General features: G+C 38.7%; 1 protein-coding gene across 9 annotated transcripts in view; it reads right to left on the reverse strand.

Annotated features, from left to right (window-relative positions):
• FOXP2 (forkhead box P2) overlaps positions 1–14,927 on the reverse strand; it is a 355,294-nt gene that overhangs the window by 125,632 nt on the left and 214,735 nt on the right. For 8 of the 9 annotated variants that reach the window (XM_064142097.1, XM_064142103.1, XM_064142102.1 and 5 more), the window contains one exon: positions 11,178–11,267. In XM_064142097.1, coding sequence (XP_063998167.1) covers positions 11,178–11,267 — 90 coding nt within the window. Of the gene's footprint in view, positions 1–11,177; positions 11,269–14,927 lie in introns of those variants that run through there. The other variant, XM_064142104.1, reaches the window with a different exon arrangement.

The following is a 14,927-nucleotide window of genomic DNA, read 5'->3' on the forward strand; positions in this document are numbered from 1 at the left end:
CAATATTGCAAGGCTAGGAGATACCTTTGAGGTGGCATTATTATTATTATATTTATTTATTTATATTATTGTAATTTTATTATTGTTTATTTTGTTTTTATTATTCCTTATTATTCATAGAATCAACCAGGTTGGAAGAGACCTCCAAGATCAGCCAGTCCAACCTAGCACTCAGCCCTAGCCAGTCAACTAGACCATGGCACTAAGTGCCACATCCAGGCTTTTCTTGAAGACCTCCAGGGATGGTGACTCCACCACCTCTCTGGGCAGCCCATTCCAATGCCAATCACTCTCTCTGCCAACAACTTCCTCCTAACATCCAGCCCATACTTCCCCCAGCACAGCTTGAGACTGTGTCCCCTTGTTCTGTTGCTGATTGCCTCAGAGAAGAGACCAACCCCCATCTGGCTACAACCTCTCTTCATGTAGTTGTAGACAGCAATGAGGTCACCCTTGAGCCTCCACTTCTCCAGGCTAAACAACCCCAGCTCCCTCAGCCTCTCCTCATAGGGTTTGTGTTCCAGGCCCCTCACCAGCTTTGTCTCCCTTCTCTGGACACGTTCCAGCACCTCAACATCTTTCTTGAATTGAGGGGCCCAGAACTGGACACAGCACTCAAGGTGTGGCCTGACCAGTGCTGAGTAGAGGGGCAGAATAACCTCCCTTGTCCTACTGGCCACACTGTTCCTGATGCAGGCCAGGATGCCATTGGCTCTCTTGGCCACCTGGGCACACTGCTGCCTCATCTTCAGCCTACTATCTATCAGTACCCCCAGGTCCCTTTCTGCCTGGCTGCTCTCAGCCACTCAGTCCCCAGCCTATAGCGCTACTTGGGTTTGTTGCGGCCAAAGTGCAGAACCCTGCACTTGGCCTTGTTAAATCCCATCCCAATATTGTTGTATTATTGTTTTTTATTATTGTCAAGTCTCTTTCTAAGCTAGTCAAGATCTACCTTCAAGTAGGCAGTACATGGGGGAGGTGGCTCTTGCTTACACTACTCCTACTAGAAGAGTGTTCCAGAAACCCTGCATAGTATAAAGCTCTCTTTTCCATAGTTCATTCATGTTTAAGTTACCTACATATTAGCATATTTAAAACTGTTCTTAAGAAGTAAAAAAATGTTCCTTCCTTCCTACAGTTTGCTTTTTGCTGCAAACTCCATAGAGCAATCATAATGTCCATGTAGTCTGAATGAAACCTTCTTGGGCTTGTCTATTATAAAAATGCATACAGAATTTACAGAACCTCACCTCAGGTATACAGCAAATGAGCTAAGCTGTCAGACATAGTCAAAACAGTGAGATAGCTGCACAGCATATAAATTCAGGGCATCTGTACTAGAACCCTAAATCTTTCAACCTAGGACCTATATGGAGCAGGTTTCTAATGCACTATAAAGGAACGAGAAATTAGGTTGTTTGCATTTCTCCACTATTCCAGATGAGTTCTGTGGCCATTTGAGCTAGATTTCAAGCTCAGACATAAAATAATTTGGAACAGTGAAACTTAGAAGTGGAAGATTATTGGAGTCTCTGAGTGGGGAGGTGAACACACCAGGGATAGGCCATAAAATGGCAACAATGGATGAGCTCATATAATTTCATTGGAGCATCAAAAGCTTTATGGCTGGAAGTGCTGCTTGTGTCTCCCCCTTCGCTGCTTCTGATCCTGCTGCTATCTTCCCCTACCACTGTTCTGGCTGCTGCTTTTGCTGCTTTGCCACCACTTGACCCCATCCCCAGATTCTTTAAGGTTATTATATTCTGTAGTAGTTTATTCTCCTTATACTGTTAAATTTAAACTGTTAAAAAAAAATTCATTTTTTCTGACTTTCCAAATTCTGAGTTGTGGTGAATTTACTCTACTGGGGGAAGAATCTGCTCTGCTCCATGACAAGGTTCTCAAAGACGCCTTCTGAAAATGGCATTAGTATTTCCCTATTTTTGTTGGAAACACCTCTTAATTTAGGACTGTGTGTTCTTTTGTTGCATCTATATGGCTGTTTATTCACAGTCATACAGCAACCAATACACTGAGATTTTTTTTTCCATTTTCAGCGGTGGACATAAGCTCAAAGAAGAAATTTTCTAAGTCCTTAAACATGAATTTGCTCTTTGCTGTACTGTCTAAAATGTATCAAATTTTGCTTTCTAAATTGTGGGCTTGAAATATATCTACCCTTTAAAATAACCCATCTCCCTTGTGAACCCTATCATCCTGTTTTCCCTTTCATGGGTATCACAGTATCACAGTATCATCAGGGTTGGAAGAGACCTCACAGATCATCAAGTCCAACCCTTTACCACAGAGCTCAAGGCTAGACCATGGCACCAAGTGCCACGTCCAACCTTGCCGTGAAGTGCCCCAGGGATGGCGACTCCACCACCTCCCTGGGCAGCCCATTCCAGTGTCCAATGACTCTCTCAGTGAAGAACTTTCTCCTCACCTCCAGCCTAAATCTCCCCTGGCGCAGCCTGAGGCTGTGTCCTCTTGTTCTGGCGCTGGCCACCTGAGAGAAGAGAGCAACCTCCTCCTGGCCACAACCACCCTTCAGGTAGTTGTAGACAGCAATAAGGTCCCCCCTGAGCCTCCTCTTCTCCAGGCTAAACAATCCCAGCTCCCTCAGCCTCTCCTCGTAGGGCTGTGCTCAAGGCCTCTCACCAGCCTCGTCGCCCTTCTCTGGACACGCTCAAGCATCTCAACGTCCCTTTTAAACTGGGGGGCCCAGAATTGAACACAGTACTCAAGGTGTGGTCTAACCAGTGCAGAGTACAGGGGCAGAATGACCTCCCTGCTCCTGCTGACCACACCATTCCTGATGCAGGCCAGGATGCCACTGGCTCTCTTGGCCACCTGGGCACACTGCTGGCTCATGTTCAGGCGGGTATCAATCAGTACCCCCAGATCCCTCTCTGTCTGGCTGCTCTCCAGCCACTCTGACCCCAGCCTGTATCTCTCCATGGGGTTGTTGTAGCCAAAGTGCAGCACCCTGCACTTGGAGCTATTGAACCCCATCCCATTGGACTCTGCCCATCTGTCCAGGCGGTCAAGGGTGAAACATATGCTCCTGGTTAAGGCAGTCTTGCAGTTAGGCATTTTATCTTTCTCACACATGGTATGGGCTCAAACCTATCTAACCAAGAGATTTATTTCCTATATACAAACATCAATAGTCATTCAACTCTAAATTTGGATTATTTCTACTTCAGGGACTACATTGTCAAAATATTTTTTTCTTGACATCCTAAACTGTTCTTTAAATAGAAACAAACACTTCTTTTGTGAATGACTTCACATCCTATCTTGTAGTGGGAAATATTTTTATTTGGTTATTTGATTATTCTTAAGCATCAAGTCTGTAGCTATCTGTACACTAAATTACAGATGCGTCAATTTGGAAATGGCACAAAGTTGATTTTGGTACCTTTTTCAGATACACTGGGTTACTGTATTGGTTTCCCTCAATACTCAGTAGTCTGTCTTTTCTATCTGATTTAAAGTATATTTCTTAAATGAATGGACTTACTGAGAACGCTTAGTGGAAAATCTCATCCTCATCTATACTTCAGGTTCTTGAGAACATCTTTGAAGCTTATTGATGCTGCTGGCCTGCCACTCACTTCTGTGAGTATTACTGTTGCAAAACAGCTTTTCAGAGCTTCATATAATCATTGGAATGGGCTGCCCAGGGAAGTGGTGGAGTCACCGTCCCTGAAGGTGTTCAAGAAAAAGGCTGGATGAGGCACTTAGTGCCATGGTCTAGTTGACTGGATAGGGCTGGGTGCTAGGTTGGACTGGATGATCCTGAAGGTCTCTTCCAACCTGGTTGATTCTATGATTCTAAGTAGTAAACCACTGAACTAGTGTTTAATAAATTATTCAACATTAACTCTATTTCAACCTTAGCTGTTTATTTCAAGGAAGTTCTATTAGAAGCATAAGACAGCACAGAGAGACCAAGAACATCACAATGGTAACTGTTAGACAGCACTCTTCCTCAACAAGACATTTTCTTTCACTCCACTGTGTGATTGCTTTTTCAGCAGCACACATGCTCACTTGCTTTTTTTTTCCCTGCAGCATTACTGTGTAATATTTATGCGTGATCACCTGGATAACTTCAACAGTTTTTAATACAAGTTTGCATATATATAGCTGCAGTGAAGGTGAAGTAAAATTAACATCTTCATTAATCTTGGCAAACATTCAGACTCCTGATTAGCCTACTCACCCATCTCAGTAAAGTCCCCTTGGCTTGGTAAAGCAGCTGGACAACTAATGTACAAAATAACATCTAATGACTAGACACTTTCAAGACAAGTATTTAATTCACATAGTAAAATTTGAAAGGAAAAAAAAAAAGTATGGGAAGTAATCTGCTCAAGGAACATCTCTAATGGCTACTTTCATATGAGAAGTTGCATTTGCTACCATTGACTGAAGATCCTTCATTATTTAGTCACAGAACTTTGGTTTTGGCAGAAAGTTTCCTTGACTCCTGTAATGTCTGATGAAATGAAAAACCCTCAGGAGAAAAAAGACTTAATAGTAATTTAACTAGATGCAACTGCAAAAAAACCCTACACCCATTTAGAGCATTCAGAGAGTATTTTGTTCACTTGTTTTTCCTGCTTTGGTGATTTCTAAATCAATGTACACTAATGTGTTTTTCAAATTCAAGAGTATCAGGAGAGCCTTGCTTGAGTGGTGTGATCCTAAACTGGCATAATTAGGGCCCTGCCTGGGAGCAGATCCTTTAATAGAGCTGCACACTGAGTGGGGAACCATTCACACATTCCCTCTCAGCTCTTCACAAGCTTTTCTGGGCAATGAGCCAACTAGTAAGAGAATCAAGCTGATTCAACCTGTTGCAAGAGCCTGGAGAAGTGGCTTGAGGGAACCTACACCTCCCAGAACCGCAGAGGAAGTACTCACATGCCTGAAAAGAAACAATTGTGAACATGTATGCTAACTGCACTGGAAGGGCTTACAGGGGAATACTCTCTCTGAAGGTTTGCCTTTCTGAATCAGAGTGAAGAACTGGAGCGTGTTTCTCCCCTCTCCTCCCAATTCTCTAGAAATACCACAATCAACAAGAAATAAAGGGGGAAAGGAAAGATGTGATTGTGATGTGACAATGATTCTCTAACAGCCACAGTAACGGAGCGACACATCAGACTGCTGCACAGATGCACGTTTAACATGAAAATGCTTCCTGAATGCCCTGATCACATAGCAATCCTAATTAGTATTCCACGTATTTGATACTTGTAAACAGCACTTGCATAATACTTCTTTCCTCTGCCTTCAAAATATTTTATAATATTGCAAGAGTATTTTCAGGATGAAGACGTGATCTCTGCACCAGCTATTTGGTTTTTTCTCTCAGTTACAGATGAAGCCATTATGGGGTAATTTTCATTAGAAGGCTGCTAATAAATACTTTCTACATGTTACAAAGATCACACATAAGGTTATCCATAACATTTTAGGTACCTGAATATGGAACTTATCTCTTTCATTATTATAATACTTCAAGGTGACTCGTATTTACTTTACATTAAAAAAAATACACCATACTAATTATTGCCACTTCATGGATTTTTTTGTAATACTTTAAGTTTTCAAAAGTAAAAAATTACTTATTGAATATCTGTTCTTGAAATACTTCACACCAAAACTGGTACATGATGCAAAGTATGGTTTTTCACAAGTCAAAGAAGTTGGCAAAGACATGTCATAAGCCTCTGAAGCAGACTTGTAACTATATACATGGACTTGTCAATAAGTTTGTCATACAGATGCTTTCACTGTAAATCATTGAGAGATATCTAGCAGTTTTTCTTTATTGCTGTATTTATCCACCTACCCCAAAATGAATTCCAGTTTTCTATGCTACTAAAGTTGTGGCTATTCCTTCTATCTTTCCCCCCATCCCTTACCTAAAAACAAGTCCTTGCCTTTTCTCCATCTCTTGGGGTTAGCCTTGTCTTTAGACTGGATATTACTGATGCAAATTTCTGCACCTTGGAGGATAACTGCATATTCCTCCTAACAGATTTACAAAGGAAAATGGGACTTAAGATTTTCCATCAGCTATCTTCCAAATTTAATTTACCCCAAGCCTCAATGTTTGCTTATATGTAGGCCACACAGTTCCTCTAGAATTATACTCGAGAGGAAAAAGCCTGTTTATTGCTGCTCTTCTCTTACACTATATAGTAGGCATTTGCATCTTTCTGAATCAGTGCTTTCTAGTATGTACAAATCCTCTTACTTCCTATGCTTAGCAGCCTACATTAGATAAACAGAAACATGCAACAAACAGTTCTTGGAAGACAGTTTTAGACCAGTTAGATTTGTTTCTACTTTTGTTGAAGGTAACACAAAGAAAAGTCCAGGTTGCATCCATAACATTTTTTGCTGCTTCTAAACTGGGAATTTCTTTACTGACATTACGCACGCACCATTGCAGGCAGTGTGTGTTAAGTCAGAGGGTATAATTTGAAAGCAGTGCCTTTTCCTTCTTTTTCCTCACATTCTCAATTCCTTATCTCTCACCAGCTTCTTATGTATGTTTTTATAAGTAACTAAAAGTTACAATATTAATGATATGATTGCTTATTTATTATGTGCAATGAATTTTAAATTCAGACCCATATGAAGATCCAAAGGGAGATGACCAAACTAGGAGAGAGTAAAGCAAGGAGAGCAGTTTAAAAGGGACTATGAATATATTTTCATGCTAAATTTTTGCATTTTGCATGTCTTTAAAGAAAGTGTTTCTTCTGATACCATGCACTAATGCAATAAACATTTAGTAATTAAACTTAAACATATACTTACTTTTCCCAATTTTTATCAAATTACTACACACCAGTGAAATAGTCGTGCTAAATAAACGTTTACCTTAACAACTCAACAGTCCATACAGCATGATATTTATACAACAGGCTTGGTACACACTGAGCTTAACCCTTTGATTCCAGGAATCATGGTTTTCTGACATACCGTCCTTACAGAGCAGGCATTAGTACTGATATTAACACAACAAATCTGACATGAAGGAAAAATCAACTAACCAATTAATTGCAAATATATTAACTTCTGGGATTGAAGATAATTATATATTTATTCTAACCAGGATGAAGTCCAAAGTCTGACTTTATGAACTTCAACTACTTCTTGAGACATATTACAGGGAATATAAATAGCTAGGCTTTTCACACCTCTTAGAGCAAACAAAATTACAAGTAGCTGTTTAAATCACTATGCTCTGCAGACAACAACAATGATTGTAAGTGTACCAGGAATAAAGCTGCCAGGTTTAAAACCGAGGCTAGATGACACCAAGTTCTGTGACTTTCTGTCACAGGAGAATGATCTACAAGTTCTTAGAGGCAAAGTGACATTTTCCCTGTCATGCCTACTATGGAAATGTAGTGAGAGGGAGTGAAATCCGTAAAAGCAATCAGCTCACCTCACCATGGATTACCACAATCACAGCTTCTCCAGAAAAGAAAAATATTCTGAAACAAAAACTAGTGCTACAGAAATCTTAACCTTACTGCTGCAGTATGTTTTCCTGGATGCACAGTATGAAAATAAATGCTATTATCTCGTCATATGCAGATTAACATTATCCTCAACTCTCAGCACAAACCCTCCTTAGCTATTCTGCAATATGTCATTAATCAATGTATGTACTGATTGGATCCATTCAACTGGTGCACCAGTATAATGAATGGCATATATAAACATGTTTCAAATACATTTATTCGGATATCTATATATGAAAGTAAAATCACTACTACAATTGGTACTCAAGCTTGTCAGATGGGATGTTTTTCTCCTTCTGTTTTGCATAAGACATGCTAATGGTTATGCCATCTGCAGTCTGAAACCCAGAAAAATGTAAATCAGAAGGTAATAGCAGATCAAGACAGGCATCTATCTAAACCTGCAATTTTTGCAGATACTCTGTTCACTCACAATCCAAATATAAACCTCATGTCCCTGAAAACATGGGATAACTACTATATAAAGGTATCTTTTGCACTAAGAACTAAACCAAACCCATTTCCCAACCCAACATGCCTCTTTTACAACAGATTATGCATCTAGTGGTAGGTTTATAAAGGTTTTTCATGAGAAGGATACGAAAGACACTCAAATTCTTCTAGAAACCCAGCGGTTCTCTAAAACCATTCCCTCTGAAAATCACAGTAGAGCATGGCGACTTACCCAACACCCTGTTTTTGCAATGCTGAAGACACAAATTTGAAGGTTTCTTCAATAAGCTTTCAACTTGTTGATTAGCTAGTAGGTGCTGTAAGTTGCTACATTACTTGATGCATTACAGAATAACAGAGAGAACACACATAAAAACACTATACGTTGCTTTCCCCCAGACATCCATCCAATGCAAAATGATGGCCACTAAAACTAATACAGTTTTTTCCTTCTTTGGCATGTGGAACAATAGACTAGTTTACATCAAAACAGGAGGCACATGAAAGAGGCAATGACAAGGCTTACCTAACACCCACGCTTGCCTGCAGACGTGTACGCTAGCTTTAAAAGTTTTATTAGGACTGTACTAGATCGATAAATCAGTTCTAACATGCCCCCACAGTTGCCAGAAATTAGGAAATTGCTCTGAAATTAGAGGAAATTAGAAGTTCACTCACATTAAAGTATTTTAAAATATTGAGAGAGGTCCATTTCCTTAAGTGCAAGCACAAGCATTTTTTTCTTATAAACTTCAAATTGCTTACATACATTTAGTAATTCCTACTGCTAGGAGATTTTAGCTACAGTTACTACTAAACTTGGGAAATAAAATAATAATACTGTACAATTTTCTGATCCTTATTGCAGTATTTCATCAAATAGGCATCATGATACTTGGAATGTGAATTTCCACTACATAACGAACAATGAACAGCTCTGTAGTAACAGTAAAAGACAGAAACAGAAAAGCTCCAAAGACTCACTTTCAAAACCTTTATATATCCTTTTCACTAAAGAAGAACATTTAAATACAGTTTGTGCTCATACCTGCATTTACACAGTATTTGATAAATAGACCAAGGTCTGGGAGAGGAAATTCTGTTTTCCTCCCATTTGAAAATGAACTAAATGAAGTGTCCATAGCTAATAAGTGGCATTATGTACACATTAATCATGGAATAAGTTTGAAACAGGAGCAATGATCTTGGCTTTAGGGAGAATGTAATAATTCTGAAAAGAAAATTATTTGCTTTATTTTCTTTGCCCTTCATTCATAAGTGTGAATCCGGAGGCATCGACTCTTCCTGGCAAACCTGTAATATAGGACATCTCTACAATAAACTGACTCATGGCATTCACAAGGCATGAAGCCAGGGTTAGTGCATTGGCAGTAAGAAAACAGAAGACTCCCTCTGCTTTCCTCATCCTCTGGGTTACATGTATGATAGTCTGAAAACAGAGTTTTCTCCACTTTCACTGATGCCTACCACAAATAGTGCACTCCCACATCAATTCAGTCTTGAAAAGGTTTATGAATGGGTGGAGAATATGAACAGAGAAGTCAGTAGCTGCTCAACTGCTCCAGACTACAAGTTCAAGGCTTAAGGTAAGTTTACCTCACTGGAAAGCATACTGGGAAAATATCACTCTCTTTACCTGTTACAAATATTTCCTTCAGCATCTAGTACCAATCAGTTTGGAGAAAGAGCATAGGGCTAGACAGCCCTCACACGCTCCCTAGCACAGCCCATGGTATCTTTCAGAATGAGCAGCTGGCAGAACGAACTACTTTCACACTGTTCATTAAATTAATCATTTCCTCAATCCCTTCAAGAAATCAATTCCATTGCTAAAAACTTCCACAAAAAATTGTCATTCATAAGCTGCTGCCTTTGTGACTATTCTTGCATGCTGTCAGCCTAGATAATATTCAGTACAACAGAAAGTCAAGAGTGAAGAGCAGAAAGTTGGGATGGTCCCAGGACTCCCATATCTGAGCTGGACTACAGATACAGCACGGCAGGATGCCAACTTTATTTTATCCATTTTCTTCAGTAATTTTTATAAGTTTCTGTTTGATTTTGAGCATAGAAATGCAGCTTTAGAAGTATATTTGAAGAGAACTGATGTGGAATGTCCATCATTGCTCCACAAAGTTTCAAAAACAGAAGGAGACCATGTACATTACATACTGAAAGTGATCAAATTCCACATTTGATTGGTGGAGGACAAGGTAAATTACGATGTCTGGGGTCCTCCACTATGCATGACAAAAACTGCAAATGAAATAAACCCACCCTAATCCATCAGAAAATGGGGGAAGCCTCAAGAGGATAAAGGCTCCCCCAGAAACACAGATATGAGGAAAAGAATGGTAGGAGTTACACCTTTTTATTTCCTGAACCAAATAAAACTGCCTCTCATGTACATCTTTTATCTCCAACAGACTGTAATTCAGCAGTTAAACATTTGTATTTGGTCTATATACAATGGCAGAATCAGGGCTGTCAGCAGACTACAATTTCATATAGAACTTTGAATTAGAATAGTGAACTAAAACCTGAAAAAAATCCCAAACCAAGACACCATTTTCCAAGAATGAAGCACGATATATAGCTTTACCAATAATGCATTTAAAATAAGTATGCAAACCCAGAACTATTCACCCAAACACAATCTGAATCCCTGCAGCAGCTCAGTGTGAAACTACTAAATGTTTTTTTCTAAAATGGTAGAAAAAGAAGTTGATTCTTTCACAATTTCATGCAGTTGTGTTGATAGTTCTGAACACTTCCCTGCCACTTAAAGTACCAATGAGTTATTCAGCTATATTTTTTTACTCTCACTCTTAACACAGTTATTTTTACAATTTAATCCATATTATCTTATAATAATCACATACTAATTTTGCAACATGCCTGTAAAAAAAATCATACCATAGCTATTGAGCTCAGACGTAATCTTAGACCTCTCAAGCACCTCTAGCCACAAAAGGGTTATTTAACTTAAAGTGAATTTTCTCTCTGAATGGTAAGTCAGCAGCATGCAAACCTGCAACCTGCTGTATGTGAACGTGCACATACACAGCCATCCACACACGTACCTCACACACACCTTACTCTTGCCTGACAGTAAGGCTCCAAAAGCAAGGGCACTTTACTAACCTGCAGTGGTCTCTGTTTATCACTGCCCTTAGGAGATTTCAGTCCACTTGTCTGTTGCTGTAAAAGCAGCTGCCTTGCTGCCTGGAGTGCCTAAAAGTAAAAACAAAGAAGTTAAATAATTTCCACTAGTTCCTAGATAGAGATGAGTTACTTATTGCTGCTGCTAGGTAAGAGTTCAAGTGAACAAATATAATCTCCTATTCGATCTGTATTTGATAGATTTCAGACTTCAGTTTGTTCCCTACTTAAAATATTAAATAAAACAATAATCTGAAAGCACATACATAGGACTTCACTAGAATTTATGGATGTACATGAAATCCTGCAGGAAATAAAGTTAATTTGTTTGAAGTGCTTGAAGAGGAAAAATCATAAACTGCATCAATAGCCTCATTTCCACAAGGAACTTGTCTTTAAGTGTTCAACTAAAATGCCCACTCCCTTGCAAATTATCATTTAATTTGCATTTTCATATTACAATTTTGAAGCAAAAGCAAGTAGACTTCAAGTGTTACCGGAAGCTGTAATTAAATTTGACAAATCAACATCAGATTATCTTGAAAGCGAATTAATAAGGATATTCATTGAAGATTAAAAACACTTTCTGTACTTACAATTCAAGGAGAAACCTCTCCTTTGACAAAAAAAAAGAAAAAGAAAGAAAGAAAAAAAAAAGTGCTGTTTTAATGCCAAATAAAAATGAGTGGTTTTCATTTGCATTCTTAGGAAAACCAGAGAACAAAGAAATTACTACTCAACCAATCAGATCAGGCTCAGGGATGACAGTGTCCCAATCAAAACAGAAAATGTTTTAATTTATTTCATGTTTTCATCTCAACTCAGCAAATTATAGAGTCAAACATGGGAAACGCAAACAAATATTCCACTTACCCAAAGAAGGCTAACTTAAATTGTTTTCTCCCATAAAATTATTTTTAATAGAACAAGTGTTATAAGGTGTCATTTATTAAGAAATGAAAAAAGCACAACTCGAAACATTCCCACTGAAACTACCTGGAGGACTCTTTGTTGTTGGGGTTTATTTTTCCTCTCTTTTCCCCTTAAAAAAAATCTGTTCAATAAAGAGCAGTTACAGCTTTAAAATACATCACACCATTATCTGTTATTAAAGCACACTGTAGATGGATGCTCTAATAAATGCATTTGATCAACGTTTTCTAAAATAGTAAGGATTCTCAACTGATAAAGAAAGGTACAATTTTGATTAGACTCAAATGAGGTGGTTTTTAAGATAGTTTCTAGTATCCATGACAACAGTTGCTTTGACAAGATGTGCATATGGCATTACACTGCCAGCTGGTGTGAACAATGTTTGAACTACTGCATTGAGATGCTGAGCAAACAGAAAAAGTTGCCACGTCTTAACCCTCAGGGAAGGCAGTCATCCCCTGATCAATTATGAAAAGACAGAGAGAGGGCTGCTACAGTCTGGCTCCAAGCAAGTTCTCTGAGAAGGCAGGCAGACATAGAAAACCAAAGTAAACAAACTGAATGCACTAGCACCATCTCCTAACAACATTGATTCGTCTCCCCATAGAAGGCTCTGGTACAAAGTTTGCAGAGCAGACTTTTAACATTTGGAGACATTCCCACAACAATCCCTGTATTGTTTCATCAAATTCTCAAGTAATTACAGGTCAGCTTTACAAAGACCGAATTCCTCTGAACCTAAGCAACGGGTTGCACAGAACTAGCTGCTCTCCACCAAATATAAATAAAAGTTAACATATTTCAAAGTGCACTTGAAATATTTTGTTACCAAGGAAGCACTGGATGCCCTGTTTACTATGTGAATAGCATAATCTCTTCTGCACTCATACTTCTTCAGCAGATCCTAAAGGACAATCCTGCTCCGTCTGAGATCAGAGATAAAAACGTCTGTTGATTTCAGGGGCACCAGGATTCGATTCCAACATCTTGCAGTGGTTTAAGTACAAAACATGGAATACATGCATGGACAGAAGATGTATGGTGAATGTATAGTTCTTCCCAAACTGCAGAGCTTTCCAAAAGAGAGACTATAGGAAAACCAACCTCACCGCTCTGTGCAGTGCTGCTACAAGAACCAGAGAAAAGAGCTGGAGTTGCAGAAAACATGAAAAAAAAACCATAGATACTTATTTTGTGTTTATGGTAGTCACAGAAAATGTATTACATGGCCTTCACCTGGAAATAAATCGTAAGAATGTAATGCTGATGCATACTTGCAAATCAATGGGACATTTGGCAAGTAGTTTTAGCATCCTAATCTTCCATAGCAGCCAAAAACATCTCACATCAATACAATAAACCAAGCAGGCAGGCATCTGGTAAAGCTATGCACTTACAGTACTTGAAAGTTAGTGAATTATAGTACGCTGCAGCTCAGATTTAAGCTAGACAATGTAATTCCAAATGGTGGCTAGCATACTCCCGTGGAATCAGCCTAAGAAAGCATGACTTACTACTGCTAAGTACAAAAGGAGTCACACCTTATGAAAAAGCAAGGTAGCACAACAGGATATGTTTGCATAAAAGGCTCTACTGCTTAAACTATTTTGATTTGTATGTGCTGGCTGGGATATTTTTAAAGGAGTAAAGGCTTATCTTTTAATACAGAATGTCTTATAAATGATGACTACCTGAATACTTCAGTGATCTTATTGTGGCAGTTTAGATTACTGTAAACACAGGAGATAGAAGAAGAGCAGAAAACAATTTCAAGAGATCAGAGATGATTTAAAACTCATAAGGAGAAATCACTGTCAGCCTTTGTTCTTATAGCAGTTGTCATGCTACTTTTTCCACCCAGTGTACTGCTCAGATTTAGATTTTGATACTCAGTAAACAACCTCCCAGAAACACACTGTTAATTTCCAGGCATTATTACTGACATTATACTGACTATACTAACATTATATTGACTATAAAACATTCAATTCTACCAACTCATTCGCTGCTATTAAATCTTTGCAAAACAAATTGACAGCTTAAAATGTGTCTTCCAAAATTCAGTTTCATATGTACATTTCAAGTAAACATTTATCCCATGTATAATTTACAAATTTCTATAAACTAATTTGATAATAACTCCTGATATAAAAACAGTTCAGTGGAGGCAAACTAACAGGTGTTTATAAATATGACAGATCATAATTACATTGAGTCCTTCCTCAAGTTAGCAGCAAGAAATGGATTCTAAGGCAGCCAAAATCTAGTTTCAAATCTATTACCTAGTAACTGCAGTAGGCAGTTCTGCTCAATAAAGTTATCTAAATTAGTAAAAAAGTCATTGTAGACAAAACTAATAAAAATAACTGAGGATTAGAAATTATTTTAATAAGCAAATTAAAGTAATTATAATGCTTTAAGTAATCACAGAATCATAGAATTAACTAGGTTGGAAAAGACCTCCAGGGTCATCGAGTCTAACCTATCACCTCACCCTTCTAATCAACTAAACCATGGCACTAAGTGCCTCATCCAGCCTCCTTTTAAACACCTCCAGGGACAGTGACTCTACCACCTCCCTAGACAGCCCATTCCAATGGGCAATCACTCTTTCCATGAAGAATTTCTTCCCAATATCCAGCCTAAGCCTGCCATGGTGCAGTCTGAGACTGTCCTCTTGGTTGTGTCACTGGTTGCCTGGGAGAAGAGATCAACACCCACTTGGCTACAGCCTCCCTTCAGGTAGTTGTAGAGAGCAATGAGCTCTCCTCTAAGCTCTTTCTCTTCTCCAGGCTAAGC

The sequence above is a fragment of the Pogoniulus pusillus genome, chromosome 4 (assembly GCF_015220805.1).
Source record: "Pogoniulus pusillus isolate bPogPus1 chromosome 4, bPogPus1.pri, whole genome shotgun sequence".
Classification (NCBI taxonomy): domain Eukaryota; kingdom Metazoa; phylum Chordata; class Aves; order Piciformes; family Lybiidae; genus Pogoniulus; species Pogoniulus pusillus.